The sequence below is a fragment of the Macrobrachium rosenbergii genome, chromosome 41, assembly GCF_040412425.1.
Source record: "Macrobrachium rosenbergii isolate ZJJX-2024 chromosome 41, ASM4041242v1, whole genome shotgun sequence".
Taxonomy (NCBI): domain Eukaryota; kingdom Metazoa; phylum Arthropoda; class Malacostraca; order Decapoda; family Palaemonidae; genus Macrobrachium; species Macrobrachium rosenbergii.
Window position 1 is genome coordinate 34179653 of NC_089781.1, and position 15157 is coordinate 34194809.

The 15157-nt window shown below is 38.5% G+C and overlaps 1 protein-coding gene across 1 annotated transcript in view; it reads left to right on the plus strand.

Moving 5' to 3' along the window:
* The window catches only part of LOC136826787 (sortilin-related receptor-like), a 330233-nt gene that overhangs the window by 246541 nt on the left and 68535 nt on the right, over positions 1-15157 (plus strand). Inside the window, exon 23 of the mRNA XM_067084222.1 lies at positions 6536-6692. Within this exon, the coding sequence (XP_066940323.1) occupies positions 6536-6692 (157 nt within the window). The remainder of the gene's footprint in view (positions 1-6535; positions 6693-15157) is intronic.

A 15157-nucleotide genomic window follows, 5' to 3' on the forward strand; every position in this document is an offset into this window, starting at 1 on the left:
CATCTTGGATGATGTTCAAAAATATCTCCTTACCTGACAGGATCCTCATAATATCACCGCTGTTGTACCATAATGCTGTCATTCTACGGAGATTCTGCTTTTCACAGGCATGTTGAAGAACTGGTAGGGAGCTCTCCTAGTAGATTCCTAGGGAGTTGTTCCTCAGAAATATTAAGTTATTGTAAATTAGCTTGAGATCATGAAGTAACAGTTTTAGATTATCCTAAGGCTAGCCCAAAGAATTATATTCTGGACTGAAAAGGGAGAAATTGGACTAAGGTTATACAAAAGTAATGGGAGAGCTAGGGGTTAAGAGGGCAAAGTGATCAAATGAAAAGTAAAAGGCAGATAGCAGTGCAGTGGAGGCTGAAGTTGTGTTTCAGAGAACACTTACTGTCATCTGTGTCATGCAAGGCACACAGTAGCTGTTACACCCCTGGGGGGAAAACTACCTATTTATTATCTTGTAGAGTAGCAAGTAGTTAATTTGATCCTGAATGCCTTTGGGTACTAGAAATCATGTGCAACACAAGACCAAGTTGGCATACCTAAGGTTCCAAAGGGCTTAAGGTCAGACTTTCCGCAGTTCTAAACAGTGACAGTTTCTTCCTGGGCATAAGCCATTGAGGTACACTTTGTCCCAAAATTTGTTCAGGAAAAAAAATGGTAGTGGGAAGTATTAAGCTTTCGTTAAAATGGTCACTCCAAACATTTGCAAATCCCTGAGGCAGCAGTGGGGCTCCCAATTAGTGCATGTGATCTTTACCAGCTTTGTTTAAAACTTCCAACTTTTGGCTCTGCATTCCAGGTTAAAGCATTGTGGAAGATGGATGCTATAATGTTTTATCAGACTAGTAATAAGATCCTGGGTACAAGGGGTCTGTTGGTGATGTAATGACTCCTCTTTGGCAATATGAGTGGTTTGCCAATAAGTCTTTCTTGAAGGTTCCCAAGTAGGAGATACTCCTTTGGCCAGCACAACTTCGTATATTTAGAAAGAAAATGAAAATACTAAACTTTCATTCTTGTAAACTATCTAAAAGAACCCCAGAGACAGAGGCACCTGAGAGGGGCAATCCAGGGCTGTCTTTCTATACTTCTCTCCATTGCACAGCAACAAATGGGCACGAGGAGCTTCAGGAGATCCTTACTACAATGGCAGCTAACTTCCAAAGAATGGGAGAGGACCACACTTGTCGAAGAGATGAAGAACCTTTATTCTGAGTGGGACAACTACTGCCGCCACTGCAGTGACCCTGGAGCAGGCCCCCCAAGTGCTTTGGAAGAGAATGGAGCAGCTAACAGCAATGACAACCCCCTCCAAGGAAGAGGACATCCCAACATCATCAAGGAATGCCTACGTCACTTGGTAGAGAAAGATGCAGAGAAAAATTGAAATATGAACATTGGACAATTATTGACTAACATTCTTGTGCAGGAAAAGCGAATTATTAGAAGAATTGAGAAAACTCAGTATTAACCCTTTAAAGTCCACCCTAGGTTTTATGGGAAATTTCAAAAAACCCTCTTAGTATGTGATAGTATATCAAAATACAAGATCAGATCATTCTTGTGCATTTTTTGAAATCTTGCAAAACTTGGCAAATAATTGCATTCAATGAAGTAACCCGTATGGATGCCTCGGTCGAGCTCCGACGGACCACGCTCATCCCGTACGGGACACTTCGGACTATAACGGTAAACTTTTTCCTGATAATACCACTCTTTATATACTCACCTTTTTACCAATTTCCATGATGAATTTATTGTGTTTGATATTAATATGACTTGCTACTGTGTTTATTATGAATTTTTTTCTGTTTTTTTCCCTCTATTGATGTATAAAAGATACCCTGGGATAGTTGAATACTTTATTTTACAAAAATAAAAAAATATACAAGTAATACTGGCAGTGAAATGTGTTAGTAATTATAATTTACAGCTTAGACGTACATAGGTTAGCATAAAAATAGACAATAACAAACTTACAAGACTTCCACAACATACAAACTTACACAAAATATATATAATATTTACAAAAGTTATGCCTTGTGGAAGAGTGCAAAACAGTTCCTTGCATCAGTCAGACACAGTGCCACTTTACAGTCCTCACACACCCACCGGGACCTGTGGATGTGGCCCTGACAGGAACAAAACTTACAGGTCTGCCTAGCCTTGACATCAGCAGCACTATCTACCACATCTGGCATAGGGTGTGGCACTGCAACAGGGACAGGACGGCCACCTGAAATAAGAAAAGAGTCACATTAGTAATACAGACAATAAATCATGATTGTGTTGTGTGTGTGGACAATGAGTGTGTTATTGTGTGTGTATGTGTGTGCATGTGTGTATGTGTGTGCATGTGTATGAGTGTGTGCATGTGTGTGTGTATGTGTGTGTGTAGGCACTGTGTATAGTGAATAGAATATGTAATCCATCAACAATGAAAAGTTTCAAAAGCACATGAAGTTATGTGTATCTGTATGAGTGTGTGCATGTGTATGAGTGTGTTGGCTTTATGTATAATAACTAGAATGATATGTATAATAAATAGAATGATATGTAATCCATCAACAATGAAAAGTTTCAAAAACACATGAAGTTATGTGTATCTGTATGAGTGTGTGCATCTGTGTATGTATGAGTGTGTGCATCTGTGTATGTATGAGTGTGAGCATGTGTATGAGTGTGTGCATGTGTATGAGTGTGTGCATGTGTATGAGTGTGTTGGCACTGTGTAAAATAGTGTTGGCACTGTGTAAAATAAATAGAATGATATGTATAAATGATATGTAATCCATCAACAATGAAAAAATACATGATGTTGTTATGATACTAACCTCGTGAAGTAATAGGCTGAAGAAATTCCGCGTCAGCCAGCTCGTCCTCATCAGGTTGGTATGTTGGGTCCTCAGTCACTGTCTACCTCCACATCAACATCACTATCTTCGGCTTCTGGGGCTATCCATGCCGTGCGCACTTCCTCCCTGTGTTCCAAGGCAGCATTCCTTCGCCCATAAAACATATCACTCCTAATCTGCAAAAAAAGTAAAAGCAATTAGCTTCTGAAAAAATTTTTTGAGGCGTCGCGTGTTGCGCCATACTTTTACCGTTACGGACCGAAGTAGCCCGTGCGGGATATATACTTATTACGGCTGTGATTTCAAATACTAAATATTATCACATCACCTTGAAAACACTTCAGCATGAAGACACATCATTCAACAACAACCTATGAAAAAACTGTGTACTTACCATGATTACAACGGGGTGTGGGGGGGGATCCTTCGGAACAATTTTAGCGTGAATGCACCCTATCACGTCATTCAAGAGACAGGTGGCGATTCAAAAGCACACACGCCCCACCCCATGGACAGTGCTGTCTTCTGATTGGTTGATTTGAAGAGTTGGGAGGTGTGACAATAAGGTACCAGATAGTCAATTTCATACATGCATAAGCTTGTTGGCCACGAGTTCCCAAAAGTAGCCAATTTTAAGAGCCTGTACGGGACACTTGGTCGGTAAAGGGTTAATATAATGATAATATATTAATACACAAAAAAACACTCCCAAGACCTCCTCCTACTTCAGAATTTCTTCCTTATACCAATTTAGATATACTTATTTATTTACCAGGGTAACAGAATACCATTTTAAATCACAAATTCCACAATTACATGGGTTTATATAGTCATGGCACTTTCTATCGAAGGCACATACTATTTTCTCCAGTGCACAAATACAGCAGCACCAATATTAGACTATAGTCCATTCACACCCTGCCCTTTATCTGAGGGATTCTTAGTTCAATTGTAAAACATCCATATTACCACATTTGCACTGCACAGAAAACACCCAGTTGCCTCCCTGATTCTAGAGTTCCATGCACCAATTTTAAGTGTCTTTGAATTTATGATATTCGAATGTTCACCCTGGCATCCATAAAAAAATCACACAAGGTCTCACCAAAAAAAACTCCCAAAAAGGCTGTCAAAAAAGGGGAGAAGTTGTTTCTTTTTTCCTTTATACTATCGCATTCCTGCAATTAAAACAAAAATATGTATTGTATACATTCAACTAAAAAACAACTAAAAAACTCAATAACAAAAACATAGATGCAAAAAGCAAAACAAAACATCACCTTACTATTTTTATTTCTTAAAATAGAAAAATAAAGTTTCCCATCTTAAACCAAGCCCATTTGAAAAAAAAAAATAACAATAAAAAAACTACCACAACAGTAGATCTTATTTGAACTGCACACTTGAGTAAGCTGATGCATACCAAAAATTGCAAGTCCTTAGGTCTCTCCTAGCTACCAATCTTGTCACACCCCAGTCGTAAATGTTGTGAATCTGCTGATTCAGGTCTTGAGCTTCATAGACCTGATGTAGGTTTTGAATGGAACTGAAGTGGTTATGTTAGTACCACAAAGAAGCAGTTCATGGAAACCCAGAAACCCCATGTAGGATCCTAAGGAATCTTTTAAGCCTCCATCTGAGGGAAACAGTCTTTCTTTTGGATTTGCTTCTTGGAGATGAGTCTGTGAACTGCACCTGTAAGTTAATGCATACCAGGAATTGGAAGTCAAAAGTCTGTCTTTCAGTTGGAAATCAGTGGATCTGTCAAAGCAGCCAGTCTTGTCACAAAGCCAAATTCAGGTAGCTGTACCAAGCTGTGGTACTTTTTCCCTGTGCCATCACATTATTAGTCAGAAGAGAACCATATTAGTATGGCGAGAACCACCTTTTAGTTCTGCTGTAGCAGCTCATAGATGTTAATAGAGATCCAAATACAGTACTTGAACTGGAGGCTCAGATTAAAGGGTCATTTGTGCCAAGTCAGGGGTGGTTTGATGCTTTTGTGATGCATTTGATATAATATAACAACCTCGGGAAAACATGAGGAGCTAATGAGGAGGTTGTGTGATGCCTCGTAAGATTCTGGAAGCAGCCAATTTTTGTGGTGCACAGTTCTGAGCCTCTTTTAGAAGATAATATTTAGTGATACTTTTTGTTGCCTGAGAAGAGAAGACTGTGCTTAACTTCAAGGTTGCCAGGACCTTATCAACCTTGTGTTTCTGTTTAGTTCTGAGAGATGTGAGGTTGATGCCCCTTTGAAATCCATATTGGTTGTTACCCCAGGTAGAATAATATTCCTGCCAATTCTTCCTCCTTTTAGATATGCTCTAAGTCAATCTAAAGCATGGGAGATTTGTACCACATTATTTTAGGTGTTTATTTTGTCTCAGCACCTCTTCTCAGTTCAAGTCCATGGAGTAAGAGGTCGCCAGTGTTCAAGGTATACTAGCTGTGCTGTACTAAGAAGATCCAGTTCCATAGTGATAGACCTGATAGAATGGTCAGGTATGGCTGGGAGGAACTTCACCTAAAGAACATGAATATTTATTTGTTGATGCTGGGGATGAGTCCATTCTACTATGTTGAGAACTGTCCAGCAGAAGATGTGACCACCATTAATAAATAGTTGGAGCTTGAGCAAAAGCTTTAAGTGGAGTGTGAAGAGTCCAGGGAAGAGTAGGTATAAGTTTTAGGTGTGAAGACAAAATGATTTTGCGGCACTCGCTCACAGTCTGAGAATGCCATGAATTTCAAGGTAGAAGTTGATCCTAACACTTCTGAGACTTGTAAGTGTCAAAATATAGAAGTGATGTACTTAATAGACAACAAAATTTTTTTTTAGCAAAACTTTTCCTACTGGCCATAAGGGGAGAGGGACCTTCCTTTGCTAACTGTTTGTGTTAACAGACTTTTTTTTTTTTTTATAATAAACCAGAGTTTTTTACTGAGCCCATTTATCATGAAATGTAGTGCTCGCCTCCTCTTCCTACCCTCTCAGATGGAGACTGGATCTGAAGAATAAAGAGCATCAACAAGTACATCAAGTAATGGAGTTGGCTGAGCATATGCAGTGGAATCATTCTTTTTGGAACTATTTACTTTTTGCTCATGGATTCTTCCAAAACAGATGCTATTTTATGAAGAATGAGTTTTGAGTTTGTATGAAAACTAGTTTTATTGTAAAAACATCATAAAAATGTGCTTTATTGTAAAAACAGTTTTTGAGGTACTCCTAACCCAATTTTTTTTTATTATATGATAGTGATTTAAATATATTCATTCCTGCAGTACTTTACTTGAAATACATGTTGGTTTTGGGTCATAGGATTCTTGGGATGTGATCTCATGAATGCTGTGATAAAAAGCTTCCCAGTTATTTAATCAGGGCTCACATCATGTTTTTACAGTTATTTTCCAGTATACAAATGCTGACTTTGTCAGTGGTCATTCCTTTTTGGTATATTGATACGGTTTTCAGATGATGCAGTGAGACCTCATTACATCATTTTGTAATTTTTTGTTTGTTTAATGATCAGGAAGTCCTTGACAGTTAACATAAAGATAATAACAGGCAAGAAAATACTTATCAACATTTATGCTGAGAACTCTGCATATCAGCCCTTAACGTTTTGTTTCTTGTCAGCATTAATCTTGAATGTTTTTCATGTTAGGCACAGAGTTCACGTGTTCAGATGGGAGATGTCTACCAGGGTCATGGCGTTGTGATGGTGACAGTGATTGTGCTGATGGCCTTGATGAAAAAAATTGTACAAATGTTACATGTGAATCCTGGCAGTTCCAGTGTAATAGTAAACAGTGTATATTCAGGTGGGTAATTCATTTTGTTAATTAAATGCTAATTGCAGTACTGAAGGGTTTGAAGTGTCCCATTAGCACCAGCCTTTGTGCTCTGCCTTTTGACTCTTAACCGCTCCAAATGGTCTTTACTACTTTGACCAAATATTTTATATTTTAATTTCAGTATCTCAATTGTGGAAGAAGGTTCATGTAGTTGAACCAGAGCCATTCCTCCCTAAGTGATGATTAGTGCATTTTGGCTGTCTTATTAGTAAATGTCAGTTAACAGAGATTATTTTACTAACAAGTTAATTTGTATATTATAATGCATACTCTATAAAATATATCAGAATACTACATTTATAATAAAATTAACCATTAATTTCTTACTGTGTGGGAGGTAATATTTATAGAATGGCATTATATAGATCAATTATCATTCAGTTGAATCTCTAGCTTAACTTATTCTGGCTCACATTAGAAACAACAACACACAATGCATTACATAACATACAGTAAAAATAACAAAGATGTTACCAGAAATGGAATTCAGTTAAGTAGAATATAATGGGAAGGGGTGAAGAGGAGACATTCAATATAGCAAAGTTGCTGAGAAAAGATGAAAATATGACTGGCAAAGTATCCAAAAGATGAATAAGGAGAAATTGAACTTCAGGGGAACATGGTCGCTAGAACAATTCTATAAGAAAATAACTAGTGCAAATTGGGGGGTATTGGTACACCAAAGGGGACAATTGAGATATGGCATCTGCATAGGTTAAAAGCCCTTCCTGAGACTGAAAAAATGGAAAACCACAAGATCAAGTGCAAAAACAGTGGCAAATGTATCCAGATAATATGGGGTCTATCAAGAGTTAGACCCAAGCCCCTTGCCCTTGCTGTTTATCATGGTAATAGAGGACACTGCCTAGGAGTATAGAAAGTGAGGCCCTTAGGAGCTGCGATATGCAGGTGACCTAGTGTTACAGAAGAATCAGAAGAAGAGTTGAAGATGTTAAGAAGGTGGAATGGCAAAACGGAGAGAAGATTGAGAGTTAATGTTAGCAAAACAAAGGTTACAGGGATTTGAGTGAAAGTAAGGTAATAAAATTCTGTCAGGAAATAAGACTTGCAGTCTGGAATGATGTTGGGAGGTGGACTCTGTACTGAGTGTAAGGGGTTGTCTCACAAAAAATGCTGAGGATTGCAAAATGTGCATGGAATGTAGAGTAAAAGCTTTTCATTGTCTTAAATTTATAATAAGAGCAAACGGGGAGAGAGACAGGTTGAGAACTGTTTTATAGTTGAAGGGCAGGTTCTGGAAGAGGTACAATATTTAACCTTTGGACAATACGAAAGAGTAGCTGCAATCTGGATGATGTGGAAGGAGATAACTATATGGTATAGGAAATTTGGCAACAGATTGTTACTTGTGAGACTAATTTTGATCAAAGGTAGTTTTATGTTTTATTATCTAATAAATGAAATTGTTCATGTCAAATTACTAAAGAGCATGGTTTTGAATTACTGTAGGCAAGTAATTGTATGCATCTCTTACCATTTTATTTTATGGCAGTGATTTAAGTTACAGTTTTTATTTATAGCATAACTCTTGGAGACTGAGAAGCTATTGTATTAAAATAAGATAGTAACTTTTTTAGTATTTTACTCAAACTACTAGGACTCCTTTCTAAAATCGTAGGTTGACCTTAAGGATGCCTTCTGAAATGAGGGTCAAAATCTGGGCAATCTGAAGTCAAAAGTTAGTCAGCTGAGTAAAAAAAGCTTCCCAAGGCAACAAAGGAAAAATAACACCCAGCAAGCTGTGCCCCATTGTAGGGATTAGGCAGACTTGTTAATGGGGAAATAAGACTTATCCAATTGCCTGGGCTGAGATGTTAATTAGTGAGTGCTGTTTAGTATGTTTGACTGAGGCAAATGTTGAGGATATGTTACTTGGCATTAGAGAGAAATACACTGTATATCCTTGGTTATTGCTATTTGTCATGGGAATCCTTTGTAGTTTTGCTGTGATATCTAGATAATTGCAATGCTTACTTTTTTACAAAGCTAACTTTATCATCTTCATTCTCCGTAGCCTCGGGAGGGTTAAATGTGTGGTGTGCTTGGCATGACTAGTTGTAGTGTTAATAACTAAAGGTTTTTTTTAGTGGGTCCATTAGCCCCAGTTGCATTGCTTTTAATTTTTTAGGTGAAACTTATACCCTCTATAATTTAGCTGTATCTGTGACTACTTGGTGAGGGTTTGACAAGTGTTAAAATTGAAACAATCGTTAACGAATGATCCCAATAGTTACTATCCCACCCTTTGTAGGGTGGGGGTAGGACAACGAATGTTTTGGTTGCTCATTCTACTCTTGTCAGCAAAATTGGACGTCAGTGTAGACAAGTGCTCTGAGTTTTTGTGTGTTTTTTCATGGTTATCGACTTGGGTCGTCTAGACCGTGGTTGTTTTTCATTATGGATTCTTCTTCTTAATCTTCCTTATCAAAATCTCCTAGATCTCTTAGTTGTCCCAGTGCTTGGCATGTATGCCTAAAATCTATAAATCAATCAACCAATCTTAGATTTTGTAAGATAAGTGGTTGCAAGACCAGATTAGTTTTTTTAAAGTACGACACACATGATTTATGCATTGATCAGTGTGAGGTAACGTGTGATTCGGACAACCGTTGTGACCATTGCAGGGATTGGTCTTTGCAAGAGATAGAGAAGATGTTAGCGTATCTTATTAAAAGAGAGAAGGATAGGCTTAGAAAGAGTGTAAAGAGAACATCTAGTCTTGCATCTAAGCCTTCCTTAGAATTAGCCTCTGATCAAGAAATAGATAGAGCTATTGATTCTTCTTCTCTAATGAGTTCACATCCTACACCCGCTAAGTTAGCTTAGGGTAGTAAGTTAGGTTCAGTGCACTCTGATATTCTTTAAATCTGAGATTGAATTTTTATGTAACAAGCTTGAATCTTTTGCATCTAATGTATGTAGTGCATTGGCAACTCCGCGGACACAGCCTTGTCTGTCCCATCGGCTCCTCCTGCCGACAGGCCTGGTAGCCCCAGGGTTCCCCAAGCGATGACTGACATCCTATGATGTTCATGGGCTGTGCCCTCTGTGTCCTGCCTTTGCTTCTCAGTCCACAGTGGACAAATGCAAATTGTGCTCACCTAAAGACATTCATGGTAGGGTGAAAAGGTCAAGGCCATCGCTTTCGAATGTTTTCCCAAGGTTGTTACAGTGATTTGTCCGAACCAGGTAACCAATCGCGTTCGGCAGCAAATGATGCTGTTGTGCCTCCAGCTGCCTCAAGTCCGGAGTCATTAGTTAGGTATTCAGGTAGTAAGTGTATGTGCCTAGGCTCCTTTTCTTTTGACAGTATTCTGAGTTTTGATTTCTTCAAGCGAATTTGCCTCCTCAGGAAGCATGCCAACCAAATGCTGGCTGTCTCTGTTAGGTCACATGTCATCTCTGGAGAAGTTAGTCCCAGGTGCTCAACTATGGATGAGATCGTTTCAGTTGCACTTGAGGAGGTACTGGCACAGTGTGTCACAGCCAATCCACGAGTTAGTGCCCTGGAACCCAAATCTGTTCCCCTTACCTTCGTTGGTGGATGTCCCAAGAGATACAGCTTGCAGGGAAGTCTCTAGAGTCCCCGAGCCCAGACCTCTCACTGTATTCAGATGCCTTGGAATAGGGCTAGGGTATAGTTCGGGAGTCAGGTTGCTTCGAATATGATCACCAGTTGAGAAAAATATGCACATAAACTGCAAGGAGTTGTCAGGGAACTGCAGAGGCTGGTAAGTCCATTGACCAACAAAGTAATTTCTGTCTTCTCAGACAACTCAACGTCTCTCTTGTACCTAAGACGACAAGTGGGCACAAAGTCAGAAACGTTAGTAGCCATTACCATGGATTTACTCTGCTGGACCAAGGAGAGGAACATTGTCCTAATGCCCCAGTTTGTACCCGGTCGATTGAATGTTCTGAAAGACATGCTAAGTCATCCAGGACAGGTACTCTCCCACTTTAAACCAGACTGTGTGTGAGGCAATTTAGAAAGAATTTGGCCGACCTCCCATCGATCTCTTTGCAGCGAAGTTAAATCATCGTCTCCAGTTGTATTTCTCACCAGTTCTGGGCCCCCAAGCCTGGGCAGTAGACGCTATGTCTTTGGACTGGATAAGCCTATTCAGTATATGCTTTCCCTCAGTTTCTGCTTTTGAAGGAAGTACTCAAGAAGTTGAGAGAATCCTGAAACACCACGATGATTCTAATTGTGCCTTGGTGGCTGAGGAGGCATTGGTTCACAGTCCTTCTAGAAATGTCAATAGAAGTTCCCAGACAGTCACCCTTTTGGACAAATCTACTTCAACAGACAGGGACGGAGGCTACACAGAAATATCAACACGCTTCATCTAACCGCTTGGAAACTGTCGACAAGCTTTTCAGAGCTAGAGGCTTTTTGAAGTTGTCTAGAGACTCCATCCTTGCTGCAAGGAGAAAGTCCACTAATATATTATATCAGAAACAGTGGGAACTATATAGTTCATGGTGCAAGTCCTGGGGATTTCATGTCTTCGAACCAGCATTGATAATGTAATTTTCTACAATTCTTAAGATATGCTAAAGGTTTGTCTGTTTCCTCCATCAAAGGCTGTAAATCCATGCTGGCTTCTGTTTTAAGGCATACTGGAAAGGATGGTGACTTACATGAAACTGTTCGCTCTTTTCGACTGGAAATGCCGAAAGTTCTTCAGAAACCTCATTTATGGAACTTAGATATTGTCTTATGACACCTTAAAGGCCCTCCTTTTGAGCCCCTGAGATAGGCTTCTCTCAAGGCTCTTTCTTTGAAAACCCTCTTTCCTGTGGCCTTGGCTTCGGCCAAAAGAATATGTGAATTGCAAGTGATATTGTTCGTAGGGTTTTCTCGTACTGGTGCAGAATTATCTTTTCTGGTTTCCTTTCATGTCAAGAGTGATGTTAAGGCCAAAGCTCTTCCTAGAGTTTTCTCTATCCCTTTGCCAGAAACTCTAACTCCTGAAGAAGGAGGGCTGTGAAATATTATACGTCCAGTCATAAACCTGTAAGGAAGCAGTGTAGAAACCTATTTTTGTTCAGTCAGGAAGCCTGAGGTTCTTATGTTTAAAAATGCCATGGCTTTCTTGATTAAGTCCTTAATTTCGGAGGCACACCATGCAGTCTCTCTAGAGGTTTGCCCCCTTTTGAAGGTGAAACCACATGATGTCAGAGCAGCAGCTGCATCTATTAGTTTTCACCAACACCTCTCTCTCTAGACTGTTTAGTCTTGGTAGCACAGTGGAGGTGTAGCTCTGTATTCGCTTCCAACTACTTGTGGGAGGTAGAGATCCAGTATGAAGACTGCCATACTGTAGCACATCTGGTTTCGGCAGGGGAGGTTATCTCCTAGTCTTCCCGTTATGTGTCACAAACAGGTAGGGTTCTCTCTAGCTACCTCCTTCTTGAGTAAAAGGGAACTGTATGTGATGAGTTCATACATAGTAGTGTACTCCTTTTTTTATTTATATGGATCATTTTGTACACTGGGGTTGTCTTTGCTTTGTTTGTTCTTGGATGAGGGCAAACAAAGTCTCTTTTTTTTATTTTTGTTTGAGTAAATTATGTTGTTTAATGTTGCAGAGCCATTGCTCCTCATTGGAGAAAGCTACCCTGAGGTGATTAATTACCACTTTTCTTTCAATTTGGGCATTTTGTTTTCAGGTGTGAGGTACCACAGCAGCTGGAATAGGTAGGTGGTAACTCTTGAGGGATCATAGTTTAGCTGTGGTTGTAGCTCCCGTTAGTGCTGCTGGCCTGAGGCACAGGGGCCAATAAATTGCCATTCTGCGTTGCACATCTTCAACCAGTGGCCACATTCGGGGTTCATGTTCCACCTCCTAAGAGAGTGGACCTCGCTCGGTGAAGACCCCCATCTGACAAGTACTTGCCATGGGGTCACATTCATCGGGTGAACAGCAATGAGGATATTTATAATGATATCTGATAATTCGGTCATAGAGAATCCCTTGTCCACCTCCAGCACACAATGTTGGAGTCAGCTAAATGATAGAGGGTAAGTTTCACCTGAAAAAATAATGATTTTTATGATAGAATAAAATTTTTAGGTACTGACCCTCTATCATTGAAACCCTACCTCATCCCCTCTTAACCCTTTCATATCTGTATAGTTATCACATCACTGAGGGCACATGAGCCCCGATGTGTCTTGGAGCGCTCGACAGTGCAAAAAAATAATTATTTCGAAAATTCAGCAAAAATAGAAATTTTATGCCAACAACGTTCATTTTGCTGTCCTTTTTTTCTAAATGTTTATATTTTATGGTGGAATAGTCAGAATAAGAGTCCCAGCCCTCTAAATAAAAAAAAATGTGAGTTATTTCACGAAAAAAAAAAAAAAATCTTATTTTTATATTTTCGTTCATAACCCAAAAACTATGAATGTCAGGCGAATGAATTATTTTTTATGAGAAAGCAAACAAAATTCTCTAAATATCGACATATAAAAGAATGGAAAACGAATAAGACCAGCTGGTGAAAAAATTTATAGAAAAAAGGGCAAGAAACAGAGCCCTCTGCCCGGCGTATGGTGAGAATTATCGCTAGAAAAAAGTTTTTTTTGAAGAGCCCTATCTCGGTTATTTTTCATAGAAATTACTTTGTAAATATACGAAAATGTAGAGAAAAAGTTGAAGAATAATGTGAGAGTCAAGAAAAATGGCTTTGGTAACGGCAACAGTTTCATTTTGACGTTATAAATCGATTGAAACAAAAAAAAGTTACCGTTGTCATTATTATCGTTCATAGCTCAAAAGCTATAACAGTTAGGCGAATGGATTATTTTTTATGAGAAAGCCAAGAAAAATTCTCTAAATATTGATATATAAAACAATGAAAAACGAATAAGTCCAGTTGGTGAAAAATTGATAGAAAAAGAGGGCAAGAAACAGAGCGATTTGCCGGCGTATGGTGAGAATTATCGCTAGAAAAAGTTTTTTTGAAGAGCCCTATCTCAGTTATTTTTCATAGAAATTACTTTATAAATATACGAAAATGTAGAGGAAAAGTTGTAGAATAAAGTGAGAGTCAAGAAAAATGGCTTTGGTAACGGCAACAGTTTCATTTTGATGTTATAAATTGATTGAAACGAAAAAAAATGTTACCGTTGTCAACATTATCGTTCAGTAGCTCAAAAGCTATAACAGTTAGGCGAATGAATAATTTTTATGAGAAAGCCAATAAAATTCCTAAATATTGACATATAAAACAATGGAAAACAAATAAGTCCAGTTGGTGAAAAATTGATAGAAAAGAGGGTGAGAAACAGAGCGCTCTGCCCGGCCTATGGTGAGAATTATCGCTAGAAAATTTTTTTTTGAAGAGCCCTATCTCGGTTATTTTTCATAGAAATTACTTTGTAAATATCTGAAAAAGTAGAGGAAAAGTTGAAGAATAAAGGAAAGTCAAGAAAAATGGCTTTGGTAACAGCAACAGTTTCATTTTGACATTATAAATTGATCAAACGAAAAAAAGTTACCGTTGTCAACATTATTGTTAGTAGCTCAAAAAACTATAACAGTTAGGCGAATTAATTATTTTTTATGAGAAAGCCAAGAAAATTCTCTAAATATAAAACAATGAAAAACGAATAAGTCCAGTTGGTGAAAAATTGATAGAAAAGTGGGTAAGAAACAGAGCACGCCAGGCATACGGTGAGAATTATCGCTAGACATTTTTTTGAAGAGCCCTACCTCGGATTTTTTCATAGAAATTACTTTGTAAATATACAAAAATGTAGAGGAAAGGTTGAGGAATAAAGTGAGAGTCAAGAAAAATGGCTTTGGTAACAGCAACAGTTTCATTTTGATGTTATAAGCTGTTGAAACAAAAAAAAATGTTACCGTTGTCAACATTATCATTCGTAGCTCAAAAGCTATAACAGTTAGGTGAATGAATTATTTTTTATGAGAAAACCAACAAAATTCTCTAAATATCGATATATATAATGAAAAATGAGATTCAGAGCCCTGCCTAAAATCCAGAGCGTCTCTTATGTGATGCACTAAAGAATTTCCGCTAGTTTTACAGTAAAAACTAAAGCATGTTGGAAACTGTTCTCGATTGGCGTCGCTGTATGTAAACAGCCACACGTGTTTACCCAACCTCGTACGCATGGTCCGTGACAGAAGTGTGGCCTGCCAGGCCTGCGTGGGTGCGATCAGCTGATGTCATTGTGAGAATTTTACTACGCCATGGGTTGCGCATGCACAGTAGAGGAACTAAAAAATTTATAGAAAATAGAGGATACCAAACAGAGTGTTTCCAATAATGTAATCCTACATTTTATAAAAACAAAATGTAAGATACGAGAGAGAAACGTGGGTAGGATCAGCTGATTTCATTGTGAGAAATTTACTATGCCAGGGAATTGCGCATGC